The sequence below is a fragment of the Dama dama genome, chromosome 13, assembly GCF_033118175.1.
Source record: "Dama dama isolate Ldn47 chromosome 13, ASM3311817v1, whole genome shotgun sequence".
In the NCBI taxonomy this organism is placed as follows: domain Eukaryota; kingdom Metazoa; phylum Chordata; class Mammalia; order Artiodactyla; family Cervidae; genus Dama; species Dama dama.
The window spans coordinates 16,412,602-16,433,696 of record NC_083693.1 but is presented as its reverse complement, the minus strand read 5'-3'; the positions used below and the strand labels follow the sequence as shown (position 1 = coordinate 16,433,696).

At 39.2% G+C, this 21,095-nt stretch overlaps 1 protein-coding gene across 3 annotated transcripts in view; it reads left to right on the top strand.

The window, feature by feature from the left end:
- LRRC28 (leucine rich repeat containing 28) overlaps positions 1-21,095 on the top strand; it is a 197,992-nt gene that overhangs the window by 124,079 nt on the left and 52,818 nt on the right. For all 3 annotated transcript variants that reach the window (XM_061158596.1, XM_061158597.1, XM_061158595.1), the window contains one exon: positions 6,226-6,328. In XM_061158596.1, the coding sequence (XP_061014579.1) occupies positions 6,226-6,328 (103 nt within the window). The remainder of the gene's footprint in view (positions 1-6,225; positions 6,329-21,095) is intronic.

Genomic DNA, 21,095 nt, shown 5'->3' with positions numbered 1-21,095 from the left:
AAATACTATGAAATACTAGTTGTTTAAAGAAATACTATGTTGTTTAAAAAAAAATGCAAGAAATTAACATGTGATACAATATTATTAGCTAAAGTACAGAGTTTATTCAAATTTCACAAAATTTTATGCTAGTGTCCATTATTTGTTTTCATACCTTATTCAAGATTCCACATTTATTTAGTTGCATTGAATAGCTTCAGCTGCCTGCAACAAATTCTGATAAATTCTTTTTGTTTTTATTCTACTATAAATATTTTCTAATTTTTCTTGTTATGACTTCTCAGATACATCCATCATTTAAAAGTAGATGTCTAATTTCCAAATACCTGGGATTTTTAAGGTATCCTTGATATTAATTTCTCATTTAAATGCTTTCTTGACTTCAGTCACCCTCTGTGATTTTTCAATCTTTTAACTTTATTGAGGTTTTCAATGGCTAAGAAAAAGATCTCTGTTGGTAAATGTCACATTGCACTTAAAAGTATGTGGGTTATATTCAAATATCTTTTGGTATTGATTTCTAACATAATTCCACAGTGATAAGAGAACAGATTCTGTATGATTTCAATACCTTTAGACCATGAAATTTTTACATCTTATGTTATGTCCCTGAACATGTTCCAGTGTCTTCTGGTTTATAGCCTATGGAAAGTTGAATAGAATTTTTCTCCTGCTGTTGTGTGGAAATTACATAAATCTTAATTATGTTGAATTGGTTCACTGTACTTTTCAGGTCTACTTTATCCTTCTACTTTTCTGTCTATTCATTATATTGATTTTTGAAAGTTTGATACTGAAACTGCAACTAAATATCCTAATTTATCTACTTAAAAATTATTGTAATATATAGTGAACTATGTGTAACTTTGTCCTGTATTTTCCAAGTCTTCTATAAATGTATGACACTTTTGTAATCTAAAAAAGAAAAAGAAAAAAATACATGTTCAAACTAAGGCTCTGCTCGTAAGTGAAAGAATAGACACATAAGATGTCGATAATTCACAAAAGAAAACATGCAAAAATGACCCTCATATTGAAAAATGTTCACACCAATAATGAGAAATACAAATTGAGAATGAAAAAATGTTTTAAATAAGAAAGCATGTTTTAGAAGTTGATGAGACTGTGGGAAAGCCAATGCTTTCATACATGATGAAGAGAATGCAAACTGGGTGTAATTCCTCTGGAGGGAAATACCAAGGAATCTATACACATATTTACCTTTTGACCCAGCAAGTCCACTGCTTGGAATGTATACTGAAGGTACACTTCCATCAGTAGAGTTGTATATGTATGCATGGGTTGGTATACATACATATGTTTTGTAGATCTGCCTACTTATGGATCCTAGAAGCAATGGCACTGTTATAGTAAGCGGCACATCTAGCACTCAGATGTTGGTTTCTAGACACCATACCCCATAATGTAATGTAATTTAATTTAATTCCTTTAATTAAAGGATGGGACCAGATGGGAAAGTACACTTTGAACGTGGAATATCCTTTGGTCCTGGAAAGTATGGCGATACTCAAAAAGGATGAAAATTTGTTTAAAGAATGAAAAGACCAATTTTAAGTGTTCCTAGTTGCCAAAACTGGAATATTTCAACCAACACAATAAATAACAATGGTAGTGAGTTTTTAGTCCTTAAAATAAATGTCCTTGAATCCATACCAATAAAAAATCAAATAAATAAATGGTGGAGGTGGGATCATTCTTGCTTACATAAGAATTCCAAGTAATAAATATAGACAGAAAGATGGTAATTGAAAATCACCACTAAGTAAATCAGTTCAGTTCAGTCTCTCAGTTGTGTCCAACTCTTTGTGACCCCATGAATCGCAGCACACCAGGCCCCCCTGTCCATCACCAACTCCCGGAGTTTACTCAAACTCATGCCCAACGAGTTGGTGATTCCATCCAGCCATCTCATCCTCTGTCATCCCCTTCTACTCCTGCCCCCAATCCCTCCCAGCATCAGGGTCTTTTCCAATGAGTCAACTCTTCGCTGAGGTGACCAGAGTACTGGACTTTCAGCTTCAGCATCAGTCCTTCCAATGAACACTCAGGGCTGATCTCCTTTAGGATGGACTGGTTGGATCTCCTTGCAGTCCAAGGGATTCTCAAGAGTCTTCTCCAACACCACAGTTCAAAAGCATCAATTATTCGGCGCTCAGCTTTCCTTATAGTCCCAACTCTCACATCCATACATGACCACTGGAAGAACCATAGCCTTAACCAGATGGACCTTTGTTGGCAAAGTAATGTCTCTGCTTTTTAATATGCTATCTAGGTTGGTCATAACTTTCCTTCCAAGGAGTAAGCGTCTTTTAATTTCATGGCTGCATTCACCATCTGCAGTGATTTTGGAGCCGAAAAAAATAAAGTCTGACACTGTTTCCACTGTCTCCTCATCTATTTCCCATGGAGTGATGGGACCAGATGGCATGATCTTAGTTTTCTGAATGTTGAGCTTTAAGCCAACTTTTTCACTCTCCTCTTTCACTTTCATCAAGAGGCTTTTAGTTCCTCTTCACTTTCTGCCATAAGGGTGGTGTCATCTGCATATCTGATGTTATTAATATTTCTCCCAGGAGTCTTGATTCCAGCTTGTGCTTCATCCAACCCGGCATTTTGCATGATGTGCGTGCTCAGTCACTTCAGTCATGTCTAACTCTCTGCGACCCCATGGACCATGGCCTGCTGGCTTCTCTGTCCATGGGATTTTCCAGGCAAGAGTACTGGAGTGGGTTGCCATTTCCTTCTCGCATGATGTACTCTGCATATAAGTTAAATAAGCAGGGTGACAATATACAGCCTTGACATACTGCTTTCACAATTTGGAACCAGTCTGTTGTTTCATGTCCAGTTCTAACTGTTGCTTCTTGACCTGCATACAGATTTCTCAGGAAGCAGGTCAGGTGGTCTGGTATTCCCATCTCTTTAAGAATTTTCCACAGTTTCTTGTGATCCACACAGTCAAAGGCTTTGTCATAGTGAATAAAGCAGAAGTAGATGCTTTTCCAGAACTCTCTTGCTTTTTCGATGATCCAGTGGATGTTGGCAATTTGATCTGTGGTTCTTCTGCCTTTTCTAAACCCAGCTTGATCATCTGGCAGTTCTCAGTTCACGTACTGTTGAAGCCTGGCTTGGAGAATTTTGAACATTACTTTCCTTGAGTGTGAGATGAATGCAATTGTGCAGCAGTAGTTTGAACATTCTTTAGCATTGCCTTTCTTTGGGATTGGAATGAAAACTGACCTTTTCTAGTTCTGTGCCCACTGCTGAGTTTTCCAAATTTGCTGGCATATTGAGTGCAGCACTTTCACAGCATCATTTTTAGGATTCAAAATAGCTCAACTGGAATTCCATCACCTCCACTAGCTTTGTTCATAGTGATGCTTCCTAAGGCCCACTTGATCACACTCCAGGCTGTCTGACTCTAGGTGAGTGATCACACCATCATGATTATCTGGGTCATGAAGATCTTTTTTGTATAGTTCTTCTGTGTCTTCTTGCCACCTGTTCTTCACATCTTCTGCTTCTGTTAGGTTCATGCCATTTCTGTCCTTTATTGCGCTCATCTTTGCATGAAATGTTCCCTTGGTATCTCTAATTTTCTTGAAGAGATCTCTAGTCTTTCCCATTCTACTGTTTTCCTCTATTTCTTTGCATTAATCACTGAGGAAGGCTTTCTCATCTCTCCTGGCTATTCTTTGGAACTCTGCATTCAAATGGGAATATCTTTCCTTTTCTCCTTTGCTTTTCACTTCTGTTCTTTTCACAGCTATTTGTAAGGCCTCCTCAGACAACCATTTTGCCTTTTGCACTTCTTTTTCTTAAGGGTGGTCTTGATCCCTACCTCCTGTACAATGTCATGAACCTCCATCCATAGTTCTTCAGGCACTCTGTCTGTCAAATCTAATCCCTTGAATCTATTTCTCACTTCTACTGTATAATCATAAGGGATTTAATTTATGGTATTAAATTAATTTATGGTAATAAATTAAATTTAATTTATGGTGGATTTAATTTATGGTCATACCTGATCTAAATCTAGTGGTTTTCCCTACTTTCTTCAATTTAAGTCTGAATTTGGCAATAAGGACTTCATGATATGAGCCACAGTCAGCTCCTGGTCTTGTTTTTGCTGACTATATTGAGCTTCTCCATCTTTGACTGCAAAGAATATAATCAATCCAATATCGGTATTGACCATCTGGTGATGTCCATGTGTAGAGGCTTCTCTTACGTTGTTGGAAGGGGCTGTTTGCTATAACCAGTGCGTTCTCTTGGCAGAAGTCTGTTAGCCTTTGCCCTGCTTCATTCTGTACTCCAATGCATAATTTGCCTGTTACTCCAGGTATTTCTTGACTTCCTATTTTTGCATTCCAGTATTGTTTGTTAGATATCTTAAAACCACCACTGGGAAAGGGCATCTCTAGCCTAGTAATTCTTTTTTTCTCTCTAAGAGTTCCCACTTCCCCTTTTGTTGCCTGTTTCCAGTGCTTCCAATTTTGATTCCTCTTTTTGTGACTTGCCTCAGGGCTAATCCTGGGCAAGATTACTGTGATAAGATTTGTAGTGGAAAAGAGAAGGTCAGTCCAGTCAGTTCAGTTCAGTCGCTCAGTCGTGTCCGACTCTTTGCGACCCCATGAATCGTAGCACACCAGGCCTCCCTGTTAGTGTTCACCATTTCCTACTTTCATCCATGACAAACCCTTCCTTACCTCAGTCTTATATTATCCACCTCCCACTTAATGTAATAAATTGTCCAGAACCCACCTGTGAATCCATAAGACTTAGACATTGCTATTAAACTCTTTAATAGCAATGATCATGTTGTATGTTAATGATCATGTTAACCATTTTTCAAGTCTGTCCTCAATATCATGTTCATATCTGAATATCCAAGGCCTACCATGGTGCTTAAAAGATCCTTAATGGGTAAATGGGTTTTCTTTTGAGATGTAAATATGCTTAAGAACCTTAAATTAAAGATGCTAATTTAGCTATCTGGGCCTTTGTCTATCCTAACTTTGGAAGGACAGGGGAAGAGAGAGCTCCTTTCAGCCTATTTCCTCTTTTCAGGAGCAAATACTCTAGGCTTTGCTACCCCTTTGCCCAGCTTTATTGTTGTTCAGTCCCTAAGTTGTGTCTGATTCTTTGTGACCCTATGGTCTGCAACATGCCAGGCTTCCCTGTCCTTCACTATCTCCCGGAGTTTTCTCAAACTCATGTCCCTTGAGTCAGTGATGCCCAGCTACCTGTGGGAGACTTCTGGAGTCGCCTTCTTTCTGCATACTTGTTCCTACTGCAGATTCTTCTCTTTGGACTCCCTTTCTCATCTCTCCCTATTCCTGGTATAAACCCATTGCCTCCCTGGCTCCCTGGCCTGCAGGTCTTGTCCATCCAGCTGCACCCCACACCTCGCTGAGAACTGGGATTTGGGATTCCTTCTGCTGCTTCCTCCCCCTGCAACCATGGGCAATTCCACCCATTCCTACATCAGCTGGTTCCTGAGGCCCAGCCCAGCCAGGGCCTGATTGATCCCTAGCTCTCTGTCATCCCTTCTATCATCTTTCTGCCAAAGGGAGGTGAGACACAGTAAATCTTGATATTGGAGCAGAACTAGATGTCGTTTGGGCTGACCTGCTAACTTAGTTCGTATGACACTTTTTCCTGTGGAGAAAAATGAAACTAAATAAATGACCTATAAAAACTTCATAAATAAATATAAATTGTTTATTATCCCTGGGTCAAGAAGATCCCTTGGAGGAGGAAATGGCAACTGACTTCCCTATTCTTGCCTGGGAAGTCCTGCAGACAGAGGAGCCTGGCGGCCTGTAGTTCACTGGGGTTGCGAAGAGTCAGACACGACTGAGGGACTAACACTTTCATAACAAGCTTAATAAATAGAAGTTGTTTATTAAAAGTCATAGAATTTTCATATGGGAAGGAATCTGATAATATTCCATTACCAGTACTCATTTTACACTTTAAATACTCAGAGTTCAGGTGGGTTGAATAATTTTTTCAAAAGTCATGTTTTCTGATGTAGAATCTCATATTGCAGCTGATTAATTTCACACCTAGGTAAATCTGCAACATTTTTTCTTCCAGAGTAGAAATTTTGAATTATTCTAACATTATTTATTAAATTTCATGTTTCACTTATATTGGTATATATTTATAAGAATTACAACACTTTTCTTTCTAACCCAGATTTAGGTCGATCTCGAGAACTTCAATACGTGTACGTGGATAACAACATTCATCTGAAAGGCTTGCCATCCTTTCTGTACAACAAAGTCATCGGGTGCAGTGGGTAAGGCTGATTTCACATTTTATACTAATAGCTCTTTTGCTTGCTTTATTTCTACTTCAGTACTTAGCCCTGATAAAACTCCAAAAGAGATGTATGACTTTTGATAGTCAGTTTTGTTTTGACACTTAACATGCTAAACCTAATATCCTTAGAAACCAAAAATATTGAACAAGCAATTAGGGTATTTTATTTTGAGTTTAGTTAGTAAGTTATAAATTTGGTCAGTTATTTGTTGTTTTCCAGGTAAAAGAAAAATTAATCCATGCGTATCATTATAACTCAGTAGTATCAGTCACAAATACTGGAGGAATTTGCGTTAATGTAAAAGTTTTTCTTTTCCTTCCATTCCAGTGACAATTTTACTACAGTATCAACCCTAGTATCTGGGATTTTACCAATTGAAAATATTTACAGCTTGACATTTGAAATAGTCCCTCAATACAAATCATGATTCCAGCAACCAAAGCAGATGTTTCAGTTAATAGGAAATGAAGAACTTTTATTTTCAGGACAGCATTAATCTTTCCTTCTCAGTTAGGCTTTTAGAAAGATAATGTCAGCTTTTCCTTCTATAACAGTGAGACAGAACCACCCCGAAGTGGTCCCCAGAGTGGCATGGGCTTAATACAGGACAGCTCAGCTGCCAGGACCAGCTTTTGACTGGCCTCACTTTCCTCAGTTAAGCAGCCACAGGATACTTGGAACACCTCTGAGGCTACTTAGCCAGCATGTTGACTCTCTCCTTATAATTTCAAACATCCTGCATAACCTGACTCATACTCTATGTAGTTCTGGCAAGAAAAGGGATGACAATAAGCCTGTACATAGAGACAGCCATTCCCCTGCTGGCCTGGCTCCAGGGGATGGGCCCGGAGCAGTGATTGTTCCAGAGAGGGTAATCCTAGGAGTAGTGGCCTTCCCCTAGGAAAAATTATGTACTTGTTATCTTGGAAGCGCCCTAGATCAATTCAGTGCCTGTGTAGGCTGATGAAATATAAGCCCAGAGATATATTCCAGAACTTTCTGTGAAGAACAGATAGCAGAATATGTGGTAAGAGTTTTTAGCTCAGTGATTTTTCTGCAGCTGATCATGTGACAGCTGTGATACTACTCACTCATTAATCCTAATACGTTCTTAAAATATCTATGGTACAGCCTAATTTTTCCAGGTAGTGAGTAGAATACCCTCAGTCACCAAGAGGCATGTGATGATGCAAGCAGGCTCCAAGGCTGAAGGCAGTTTTTTCTGCACCAAAGCCTTCAGAGACTGCACTGTGATATGATCTAAAATTTCTACCACAATTAAGGAATAGCTCTTACTTGAGATAAAGAGGCTTCTTTGGTGTTTAGATATAGCTATTACTGACTGCCACAAGGTTCTGTTTGTGCCGAGTTGAGAGATACATGTTTCCTTGTATTTATTATTAATTTTTGGCCACACCATATGGCTTGCGGGATCTTAGCTCTCTGACCAGGGATTGGACCTGGGCCCATGGCAGAGAGAGCACTGAGTCCTAACCATGGGACCACCAGGGAATTCCACCCCCAACCCCAGGTAGTGAGCACTTTTTTTTTTTTTTTTCCATTATTTATTCTTTTTTTTTTTCCCCATTTATTTGTATTCGTTGGAGGCTAATTACTTTACAATATTGTAGTGGTTTTTGCCATACATTGACATGAATCAGCCATGGATTTACATGTGTTCCCCATCCTGGTCCCCCTCCTGCCTCCCTCCCCACCCCATCCCTCTGGGTCTTCCCAGTGCATCAGCCCTGAGCACCTGTCTTATGCATCCAACCTGGGCTGGTGATCTGTTTCACCCTTGATAGTATACCCGTTTCAATGCTGTTCTCTCTGAACATCCCACCCTCGCCTTCTCCCACAGAGTCTAAAAGTCTGTTCTGTACATCTGTGTGTCTTTTTCTGTTTTGCATATAGGGTTATTGTTACCATCTTTTTAAATTCCATATATATGCGTTAGTATACTGTATTGGTCTTTATCTTTCTGGCTTACTTCACTCTGTATAATGGGCTCCAGTTTCATCCATCTCATTAGAACTGGTTCAAATGAATTCTTTCTAATGGCTGAGTAAAATTCCATAGTGTATATGTACCACAGCTTCCTTATCCATTCGTCTGCTGATGGGCATCTAGGTTGCTTCCATGTCCTGGCTCTTATAAACAGTGCTGCGATGAATTTGCAACCCCTGCACTTTTAAAAATATATTGTCATTGTTGACTTGGCATCTGGTAGCACAGTTAGTGAGTTTTATGAGAGCTTCACATCTTTGAGAAAATAAAGAGTAAGGCAAGATATGCCAATTATTCATAGATAGTCTACACTTTTTATTATTATTAGCATATTCCTTTGGTAGTAATAATAAGAAGATAAAATTATTAAAAGGAGAGTATCAAGCAATCAGTTTTCCAATATTATTGGTTTTTTGGAGGGTTGGCAGTCCCATCTACCAATGAAATGTAATCCAAAAGGTATTTTTAATCTATTGGTTTAACTCAGAATGCATTTTGTATAGAAGAATTGGTGGTTATACTCCTAACCAGCTCATTAAATGGTCATTTAATCCATTTTGCACCCCAAAAGTTACACTTACTTATAAAATATTTCTGTGCAAAAATGTATTCAAAATTCTAATAATGTTCAGTCGATTAGTTGTGTCTGACTCTTTGTGACCCCGGGGACTACACCTTCCCTGTCCTTCACCATCTCTGGAGCTTGCTCAAACTCATGTGCATTGAGTCAATGAGGGCATCCAACCATCTCATCCTCTGTCATCCCCTTCTCCTCCTGCCTTCAATCTTTCCCAGCATCAGGGTCTTTTCTAATGAGTCAGCTCTTTGCATCAGGTGCCAAAGTATTGGAGCTTCAGTTTCAGCATCAGTTCTTCTAATGAATAATCAGGTTTGATTTCCTTTAGAACTGACTTGTTTGATCTCCTTGCAGTTCAAGGGACTCTCAAGAGTCTTCTCTAACACCACAGTTCAAAAATATCAATTCTGCAGCACTCAGCTTTCTTTATGGTCCAACTCTCACATCCATACATGATCACTGGAAAAACCAAAGCTTTGACTAGACGGACCTTTGTTGGCGAAGTAACGTCTCTGCTTTTTAATGTGCTGTTTGAGTTTGTCATAGCTTGTCTTCCAAGGAGCAAGCGTCTTATTTCATGGCTGCATCGCCATCGGCAGTGACTTTGGATCCCTAGAAAATAGTCTGTCACTGTTGCCATTGTATCCCCATCTATTTGCTATGAAGTGATGGGACCGGATGCCATGGTCTTTTTTTTTTTAATGTTGAGTTTTAAATTTTAAGCCAGTTTTTTCATTTTCCTCTTTCACCTTCATCAAAAGGCTCTTTAGTTCCTCTTCTCTTTCTGCCATAAGGATGGTATTATCTGCATATCTGAAGTTATTGATATTTCTCCTGGGAATATTGATTCCAGCTTGTACATCACCCAGCCTAGCATTTCTCATGGTGTGGTCTGCAAAGTTAAATAAGCAGGCTGATAATATACAGCCTTGATGTACTCCTTTCCTGATTTGAAACCAGTCTGTTGTTCCATGTCCGGTTCTAACTGTTGCTTCTTGACCTGCATACAGATTTCACAAGAGGCAGCTTTGTAAAGTGGTCTGGTATTCCCACCACTTGAAGAATTTTCCACAGTTTATTGTGATCCACACAGTCAAAGGCTTTACCATAGTCAGTGAAGTGGAAGTAGATGTTTTTCTGGAATTCTCTTGCTTTTTCTATGATGCAACAGATATTGGTAATTTGATCTCTGTCTGGTTCCTCTACCTTTTCTAAACCCAGCTTGATCATCTGGCAGTTCTCAGTTCACATACTGTTAAAGCCTGGCTTGGAGAATTTTGAGTATTACTTTGCTAGCGTGTGAGATGAGTGCAGTTGTGCAGTAGTTTGAAAATTCTTTGACATTGTCCTTCTTTGGGATTGGAATGAAAACTGACCTTTTCCAGTCCTGTGGCCACTGCTGAGTTTTCCAAATTTGTTGGCATATTGAGTACAGCTCTTTCACAGCATCATATTTTAGGATTTGAAATAGCTCAGCTGTAATTTCATCACCTCCACTAGCTTTGTTCGTAGTGATGCTTCCTAAGGCCCACTTGACTTTGCACTCCAAGATGTCTGGCTCTAGGTGAGTGATCACACCATTGTGGGTATCTAGGTCATTAAAATCATTTTTGTATAGGTTTTCTGTGTATTATTGCCACCTCCTCTTAATCTCTTCTGCTTCTATTAGGTCCATACCATTTCTGTCCTTTATTATGCCCATCTTTGCATGAAATGTTCCCTTGGTATCTCTAAATTTCTTAAAGAGATCTCTAGTCTTTCCCATTCTGTTGTTTTTCTCTATTTCTTTGCATTGTTTCCTGAGGAAGGCTTTCTTATCTCTCCTTGCTCTTCTTTGGAACTCTACATTCAGATGGATACATCCTTCCTTTTCTCCTTTGCCTTTTGCTTCTCTTCTTTTCTCAGCTATTTGTAAGGCCTCCTCAGATAAGCATTTTGCATTTCTTTTTCTTGGGGATGGTTTTGATCACCACTTCCTGTACAGTGTTATGAACTTCCGTCCATAGTTCTTCAGATGCTCTATCAGATCTAATCCCTGTTTCTCACTTCCACTGTATAATCATAAGTGATTTGATTTAGGTCATACCTGAATGGCCTAGTAGTTTTCCATATTTTCTTCAATTTAAGTCTGAATTTTTCAATAAGGAGTTCGTGATATGAGCCACAGTCAGCTCCTGGTCTTGTTTTTGCTGACTGTATAGAGCTTCTCCATCTTCAGCTACGAAGAATATAATCAATCTGATTTCTGTATTGACCGAGTACTGGTATTTCGGTATCTGGTGATGTCCATGTGTAGAATAATCTCTTGTGTTGTTGGAAGAGGGTGTTTGCTATGACCAGTGCATTCTCTCAGCAAAACGCAATTAGCCTTTGCCATGCTTCATTTTGTACTCCAAGGCCAAATTTGCCTGTTGCTCAGGTATCTCTTGACTTCCTACTTTTGCATTCCTGTTCCCTGTGATGAAAAGGACATCTTTTTTGGGTGTTAGTTCTAGAAGGTCTCGTAGGTCTTCATAGAACAGTTCAATTTCAACTGCTTTGGCATTCATGGTTGGGGCATAGACTTGGATTGCTGTGACATTGAATGGTTTACCTTGGAAACAGAGATCATTCTGTCATTTTTGAGATTGCACCCAAGTGCATCCAAGCATTTTGGACTCTTTGTTGACAGTGAGGGCTACTCCATTTCTTCTAAGGAATTCTTGCCCACAGTAGTAGATATAATGGTCATTTAAGTTAAATTCACACATTCTGGTCCTTTTTAGCTCACTGATTACTAAAATGTCAGTATTCATTCTTGCTGTCTCCTGTTTGACCACTTCCAATTTGCCCTGATTCATGGAACCTAACCTTCCAGGTTCCTATGCAATATTGCTCTTTACAGCATCAGACTGTACTTTCACCACCAGACATATCCGCAACTGGGTGTTGTTTCCGCTTTGGCTCAGCCTCTTCATTCCTTCTGGAATTACTTCTCCGCTCTTCTCCACTAGCATATTGGGCACCTATCAACCTGGTGAGTTCATCTTTCAGTGTCATATCTTATTGCCTTTTCATACTATTCATGAAGTTCTCAAGGCAAGAATGCTGAAGTGGTTTGCCATTCCCTCTCCAGTGGACCACATTTTGTCAGAACTCTCCACCATGATCCGTCCATCTTGGGTGGCCCTACACAGCATGTCTCACAGTTTCTTTGAGTTAGACAAGGCTGTAGTCCATATGATCAGTTTGGTTAGTTTTCTGTGATTGTGGTTTTCATTCTGTCTGCCCTCTGATGGATGAGGATAAGAGGCTTGTAGAAGCTTCTTGATGGGAGGGACTGGCTGTGGGGAAAACTGGGTCTTGCTCTGGTGGGCAGGCCCATGCTCAGTAAATCCTTAACCCAATTTTCTGCTGATGGGTGGGGCTGTGTTCCCTCCCTGTAGTTTGGCCTGAGGCCAAACTATGGTAGGGGTAATGGTGGTAATGGCACCTCCTTCAAAAGGACTTACGTCAGCATGCTGCAGCTCCCAGGACTGTTGTGTTCAGCGCCCTTTACCCCGCCAGAGGCCACTGTCATTTCACTCCTCTGCCAGAGACTCCTGGACACTCACAGGCAAGTCTGGCTCAGTCTCCTGTGGAGTCACTGCTCCTTTCTCCTGGGTCCTAGTGCACAAAAAGTTTTATTGTGCCCTGCAAGAGTCTGCTTCCCCATCCCTGTGGAAGTTCTATAATCAAATTCTACTGGCCTTCAAAGTCAAATTCTTAGGGGTTCTTAGTCCCTTTGCTGGATCCCCAGGTTGGGCAAACTGTTATGGGCCCTAGAACTTTTGCAACAGTAGAAGAACTTCTTTGGTATAATTGTTCTCCAATTTGTGAGTCACCTGCTTGGTGGCTCGATAGTGGAGTTATTGGTGACCTCCTCCAAGAGGACTTAGGGCACATGCCGCACCTCCCAGGTCTGCTGCAGCCAGAGCCCCTGCCCCCATGGCAGGTCACTGTTGACCCGTGCTGCCTCAGGAGACACTGAAACACTCAAAGGCAGGCCTGGCTCTGTCTCTTGTGGAGGTCACTGCTCCAACCCTTGAGTCCTGGTGGGCACGAGGTTTTGTTGGTGCCCACCAATCATCTCTGGTGGGTCTTAGATTTGATTTTAAATGCAGTTGCACCCCTCCTACCATCTTATTGGGGCTTCTCCTTTGACCTTGGATGCAGGGTATCTTTTTTTGGTGGGATCCAACATTTTCCTGTTGACGGTTGTTCAGAAGCCATCAAATTCTAATACATGGTAACTATTGAAATCTTAACAATAGAATTAAGGGGCTCCCTTCTTTTATCTCTTTTGTCTGTTGTATATATACAAAGGGAGTCTCCCATTACAAGTCAAAGGAATGATGGTTTGGGAAAAGGAAGGCAAGGTGAAGAACAAGATTCTAGGGTAAATCTGTGTAAAGAACATTAGGGTGTCGGAGGCCTAGAAAGTATACCTCCTGATTCTGAACGAGGATTGTGTTTCAGTTTTGTTTATTCAGTGCGTATTTTTGAGCAACTCCTCTGTTTGGTTATTCTCTAGACAATGGCCATACAGCATAGGAGCCAAACAGTTCAGTTCCTCCTGCCTTCATGGACCTCATAGTCTAACTAGGGATCCAAATGAAGAGTCAGTAAATAAACAAACCTGGTGCTGATTCTTTCCAAGGAGATGATGCTTAAGCTGAAAACAGCAGAATATCACAGTTTGTTCTCCACCACCACCGCATGCTCTGTCCAGCCCAGGGACAGGTCTCGGATAAAGAACACACAAGCTCCTGCTGTACTGTGCTTTCTCTGAAGCAGTCATATACCCTTTTCTGATTAACAGTCACAGAAAACTGGATCAAAACAAGTACAGCTCTAGGGATCTGTGGCATGATATAAAAAAGTCGGATATATATATATAGATAGCTTACTTTCCCTGGTGTTTCAGAGGTTAGAGCATCTGCCTACAATGCGGGAGACCTGGGTTCGATCCCTGGGTCAGGAAGATCCCCTAGAGAAGGAAATGACAGCCCACTCCAGTATTTTTGCCTGGAGAATCCCATGGACAGAAGAGCCTGGTGGGCTACTCTAGGGATCTGTGGCGTGATATTAAAAAGTTGGATATATATGTAGATAAATGTATAAAATTCACATCACAGAGGGAAAATAGAGAACCAGGTGTAAAACATAGAAAAAGGTATAAAAATAGCAATTAACAAATATTGCACAGTTTCAAGAATTCTCAGAAGTCTCATAAAATTATATTTGATATTCACAGAAATGTGAATAAAGGTAGCTCCTCCTTATTTCATGTTCATTTATTTGTCAAATAATTATTGAACATTAAGTAGCAAGTCAGCACTCTGCTAATAATTGTAGAAAAGATCATTTAGATATTTATCCTAATATACAAAAATAACTAATACAAAAAATAAATACCCTAAGAGAAAAGTAGCATAGTGAAAATTTATAGCATAGTGCCTGTTTATGACCTAGTTTTGAAGTCACACACCGCCCTTTCTGTTATATCCTATTGATTACGCTGGTTAACCCTGTTCCTTGTGGAGGAGCCTTCCAGGAGGGGAGGAGCACGGGAGCCATCCTGGATTGCACTCATGCTCTTTGCTAGTCTCTTAGAAAAATGTGCTTTCCATTTTGTCTGGATTTGTCTTACTGTTACTACAGAAATAAATGTCTTTATTTCTTTTTTGTTTTACCTCAGAGGAGAAGTCCCTCCCATGTTAGAATTTTATAAAGTGGAATTGGCACATTTGCCTACTCGGAAGACCTATTCCAGACATATATCAAAAGTGGCCCTGTATCAGGTTTATTTTCTCAGTTGTCTGATTATATGAGTCAGAGAAAACCAAGTCACTGCTGTGCTTTTTCTTATATAAATAAGCAATTATAGCTGAGTTTGGGTACAAGTTGGATAAATACTTAGGTTAAATGGTTTGTTAGTATAACTGCTGAAGATAACAGAGTTGTCTACATGAGAAATGCATTCCGAATTCTGAGTTAAATCAACATACTAGAAAATATCCTTTGGATTACAGTGCATTTTTGTGTAGGGACTGCCTACATGCCCAAAACAAGCAATATGAGATACTTGAATCACACCTCCATGGAACAGGCACAAAGCAGCCTAACTACAGATTAAAAAAAATAACAAAACTGAGGTATGATTTGAGCTATCACTCAAGAGACAGAGTTTGTACTTTGATTCCAATGCAGTTATTAATTGCTTATTTAAAAAAGGCTAATATCCCTTCTAAGATTTAGAAGAATTTAACAGAATTCAGAGTATCCATAATATAACTTTCAGGATGTCCAGGGTACAATCTAAAATTGCATAACATTTGAAGAATAAAGAAAATATGGCCTAGTGTCAAGGAAAATAAAAACTTTACTTGATGAGCTTAACACAGAATGGTATAAGAGGAAAAGTCAGTGAACTTGGAAGGTAGATCAGTAGAAAAGATTCAATCTGAAGGACACGAAAAAAGACTGAAAACAAGAAGGAACATTAGCATCATCGGGAACCTGCCAGACAATATAAAAAAACCTGAGAGAAAATGGGGCAGAAATAGCAACAAAGTTGTTTGAACAAATATTGTCCAAAAACTTGCCAAATATGATGAAACATATAAATTTACATTTTCAAGAAACTAAGTGAACTCTAAGCAATATAGATTATAAAGAAAACCATACCCAGGCAAAGCTGCTGAAAACCAAACGTAAAAAGAAAATCTTGAAACCAACCAGAGAAAAATGACAAACTACATACAAAGAAATAATTTAAAAGACTATTGCCTTCTCATCAGAAATTTTGAAGGCCAGGAAACAGTAGAATGATATTTTTAAAGTGCTAAAGAAAAAAACAGTCAACCTAGCAACCAGCAAAAATATCCTTCAAAAATGAAAGTAAAATAAATGTGTTCCCAGATGGAACAAAACTAAGCCTTGAAGAGACCCTGCCAAGAGGACAGATGCTTTATCCAAATCAAGGCTTATTCTATCAGGGTGGCATAGCTTCTTTCCTTCCCTGTATTCACTTCTCCCCTTTCCTTTTAGCTTTTTTTTGCTAAAAAGGATTAATCTGGTAGCAGTTCCCTCAATAATGAGCATGTGGATGACAGTATATTTTCTGAAGTATAAAATTTAGTCTTTTGGGTTCTTTGGGTAAGGGGATTTAAACTAATTCTTTACTCTCAACACTTTGGTTGGTGGAGTGATAAGTTTGAAAATGCATATGAATTAATTTGCTAAATCACATACATGTTTTGGAGCATAATCTTAGTGGCAAAGTGATGTTACTATTCATTTATCTTGTTTAGGTTTACATGCTGAATGGCAGCTCTGAAAACATTGAATTGAAAAGGAATTGTGATCATCGTTATAAATTGTCTGTTTAACTAAGCCAAGGGTCCTGACATTTGTAATAGATTTCAATTCAGTTTTTAAAGCATTTCTTTATTTATTTAACTGTCTTGGGTCTTAGTTGTAGCATGTGGGATCTAGTTCCCTGACCACGGATCGAACCCAGGGCCCCCTGCATTGAAACGTGGAATCTTAGCCACTGGAGCACCAACTCATTTTAATAACCCACTTGAGGATTTGAATGTAGTCTTTTTTGTAACCACCTCAGCATTCATTCTAAAATAATAAAAACTATTGAGTTAGAAATTAAAGTTACCAAAGCCTAATAATTGCCACTTAATAGTTATTTCATGTTATTGTGAACTGAACACATCATGGAGCTTCCATCTCTACTATTTCACGATGACTTCTTACTGAGATGAGCAGTACTAACTTTCAAGATAGGTGCCTTTCCTGCCTCCTCTCCCATTTTTCTGTACTCTTCCATAGACATGACTCTCTAGCCACTGGAACTGTTTGTGTAGCCCTGTCTGCCCTGTGCATTCACAGAACCAAAAGAGCCAAATCCCTGTTCCCTTTCCCTGGAATATCATCATGTTAATCTTAGGTTTCAATAGAGATTCCTTCATAGCAACATCGAGGCTAGCGTTTGACTAAAGGTCTGAGTGCCGTGGTCAAGCCATGTTAATATGAAAACCATCACAGCATGTATATTACCCCCCAAAATCCCTTATAATAAGAAGAAAGCACGGCTAAGAGTATTTCTACCTTACTGTGTACCAGGTAGTGTACTCATAGATTTATCTGTGTATTGCACATAATCCTCCCAGCAACTCTTATAATATCATCCCTGTCTTAGAAATTAAGAAACTGGAGCTCAGAAAGATTGAGTAAGGTGTCCCAGGTCACAAAGCTAGTTGGCAGTAGAGTTAGCATCTGCTTTATTGTCCACACTTAACCACTGCACTGTGTATTCACTGTCTCCCTCTTCTCCTTGGTCTAAAATCACCTCTCTCTGTTTGAGCTTCTTTACTAGCTTCTTGAAAGCAAGAGTGGAAAATACCTTTTCCTGCATCATTCTGTATAGTGGAGTGGATATTCAGCCTCTGATGAGGTCACAGTTGGTTGGCCAGGACCAGCAGAAAGATGCTTACTCGTGTGAACTCCCTCACAGCCTGCATTCTACAGAGTTGCTCCTCTTCTCCAGGGTTAACCAGAGAAGGCATTTAATAGAAGTTTTGTAAAATGAGTTTAATTAGCTGTTTATAGCCAGTGGTGAAGAATAGGAACTTCTACTAAAAGAATTATCAAAGGGAAATTAGATGGTATGTGAAATGAGGATCCACTTACTTGTTCATGTGAGTCTTTTCAGCGGTTTCTGTCAGAAACCTATCTTTCTAGCATTAGGAAAAGTATGGTTTTCACTTTTCTAAACCTTTGTTATTGTTACATTCTTTGGACAGTGTCCTTGTAGAGTTTAATCAACAGTTGTAAGATTAAGGAGCGGCAGCTGTTAAGGCAATAACAGTATGAAGTAATTATTCATGAATCACTTGCTTGCTTTTTATCCTGTTTTTATTGTTCTATGGTTTTGCTCAGTATTCTCATATTAAAGTATGGCTATAAAGTTTGAAAACAATGTGCTTTACCATGAGTATCAGCCTTCTCCATAGCAACAGAGCCAGGAGAAAGAGTGTGTGTGTGTGGGTGTGTGTAGGTGGGGTGATGGGCACTGAGAGGGAAGGGAGAAGGAGACCAATTGATTTTACAGAACCGGCTCGTATGACTGTGGGCACTGGCAAGTCTGAAGTTTGCAGAGCCTGGTAGAAACCCTGTTAGAAGAGCTGATATGGCAGCTTGAGTTTAAAGACAGTCTGGAAGCAGAATTTTTCCTTGAGGGCTCAGTCTTTTCCTCTTAAAGGTCTTCAACTGATTTGACAAGGCCCATTCAACATTATAGAGGGTAATCAGCTTTATTCAAAATCTGCTGATTTAAATGTTAATCCCATCTTAAAAATATGTTTACAGAAACATCTGAACTTGTGTTTGACCAAATATCTGGATGCCCTGGCCTAGCCAAATTGATACAAAAATTTAATCATCATACCATGTGTTGTATGTCATCAAAAGAGTCATTTATTATGTGTTGGCCTGTGTTTCCAGACTTAGTGGCCATGCTGCATAATGGCATTTTGGATATGGTCCTCTCATCTTAATTTTCTCCACATTAAGAAACAGACAGTAATTATAAAGTAAAATTTAAATTTGTTTCCTCATCTTTACAGAATGGTTCATAAGAGTAAAGCGTTTTTAAGACACAGAAATACTCATACAAAATCACAATTGTGCAGCTACAGACTCTCATGCTTATATGATCACATAGAGTCAACAGAGGTTTTGAAAGTAAGAGGGATAAAGGCAAAGTAGCAAACCAAAGAAAAACATTTGAGGAAAATTTCATATAAATGTTGACACCATTGATAGGCCATTGTGCAACTGCTTTGCACTAGTGTACCCACACTGGCTGTTAAGTTATTGACAATATCGAAGTGTCTCTGCACAAGTTAATGAATAGCCATTGAATTAAAAGCTCTTGAGGTCCCCCGCTGCTGTGTCTGCCCTTCCCCTAAGATTTCCCCATAATCCAGTAACTAAAAGACTAATGGCTAACAGAACAGAGGGCTCTAGGACTGTGCTTTAGCACAATGGTACTGTTTGTTTGTCTTTTGTTCATTTTATTAAACTGTAATTTACAAACAGAAAAGTTCACTCTTTTAGTGTATAATGCCATGAATTTTGATAAATGCTTGCAATTGTATAAGTCACTGTTATAATCAAGGTATGGAACAGCTCACTCACCCCAAGAATGTCCCTTGTGTCCCTTAACTTCTCTTCTTAAGGAGAATTAACTTCTCTTCTTAAGGAGATACACCAGCCTCTGGAAACAGGGGCGTGTTTTTTATCCCTATATTTTACCTTTTCCAGAATGTTATACAAATGGAATGAAACGGTCAGCTGCAAACATTTATATCTGGGGTTTTGTGTGAATGTAAGTTCATTCCACTTGGGTAATATCTAAGAATGCGTTTGCCAGGTTATGTGGTAAGTGTATGTTTAACTTTACAAAACACTACCGAACGGTTTCCAACATGACTCTGTTATTGTGTATTTCATGAGAATCCTTGTCAGTTTTTCTTCTTTCAGACATTCTAATAAGTGGGCAATGTCTCGTGGTTTTAGTTTGCGTTTCTCTAATGATTGTTGATTTGAACACCTTTTCATGTGCTTAGTTCCCTGTCATGTCAGTGGACCCTTGAATGATTCAGGGGTTGGGGCGGGTCCTCGCCACAGCCCAGAGTCCACATATAGCTTATAGTCAGTGCTCTGTATCCGGGGTTCCTCTTTATCTGTGATTCCACATTTGTGGACCAAACTTGGATCATGTAGTATCGTAGTACTTATTATTGAAAAAAAAAAAATCCACGTTTAAGTGGACCCACATAATTCAAACGCGTTCAAGGGTCAACTCTTACCTTTAGTGAAATGTGTTCCAATCTTTTGCCCCATTTTAAAAAAATTGGATGGTTTGGGCTTGTATTATTGACTTTTGAGAGTTCTTTATACATTCTGAATACATGTTTCTTTTCAAATATGTGATTTGCGTCTGTGGCTTATCTGTCATTCTCTTAACAGATTTAACTAGCCTATATTGTGGTTCCTCATAGTTCACCATGATAGACACACAACTCAAGATATATTTAATTTAATCCATACATGAGACATTTTCCAAAAAATCCCGTTTGGCAGATTACTATCATATTCCTAAATAACCATTTCTTTAAATGTTGCCATCCTGGTGAGTAACCAAATACAGACATTTGTGATGCTCATATCTTTAGAACATCTCCTGAGATAGACTGGACCCACAAATTCCCCTGAAATTATCTCCTTTTTGGCACCATGTGGATGACTGATGATGATGATGCCATTTGCTTTTTATTGTTTATCTTTCAAATTTCTTTCCCTCTGTCTGAAGACTCAAAACAACCAATCTGTATTTGGAACTGCCTAGGTATCAATATAGAACTACTAGGTAGAAGAGGAAATGATCCTCTTCTACTAGGTAGAAGAGAAAATCATATTCAATGAGTTAGCAACAAAAGAATTCTCATAATACAATTATATAAGGTGTGATTTAGAAACAGCAAACATTGTGATATACCATTGGTAAAAGAGAATGTCAGAAAAGACGTTAGGAATTAGATTTGGGGAAGAGTAAAGGAATTAGATTTGGGGAAGAGTATTATGGGAAATAGATGGGGAAACAGTGGAAGCAGTGTCAGACTTTATTTTTTTGGACTCCAAAATCACTGCAGCCATGAAATTAAAAGATGCTTACTCCTAGGAAGGAAAGTTATGACCAACCTAGATAGCATATGAAAAAGCAGAGACATTACTTTGCCAACAAAGGTCCGTCTGGTCAAGGCTATAGTTCTTCCAGTGGTCATGTGTGGATGTGAGAGTTGGATGTGAAGAAAGCTGAGCACTGAAAACTTGATGCTTTTGAGCTGTGGTGTTGAAGAAGACTCTTGAGAGTCCCTTGGACTGCAAGGAGATCCAACCAGTCCATCCTAAAGGAGATCAGTCCTGGGTGTTCATTGGAAGGACTGATGCTGAAGCTGAAGCTGAAACTCTAATATTTTGGCCACCTCACGCCACCTCCACCTTGACTCATTGGAAAAGACCCTGATGCTGGGAGGGATTGAGGGCAGGAGGAGAAGG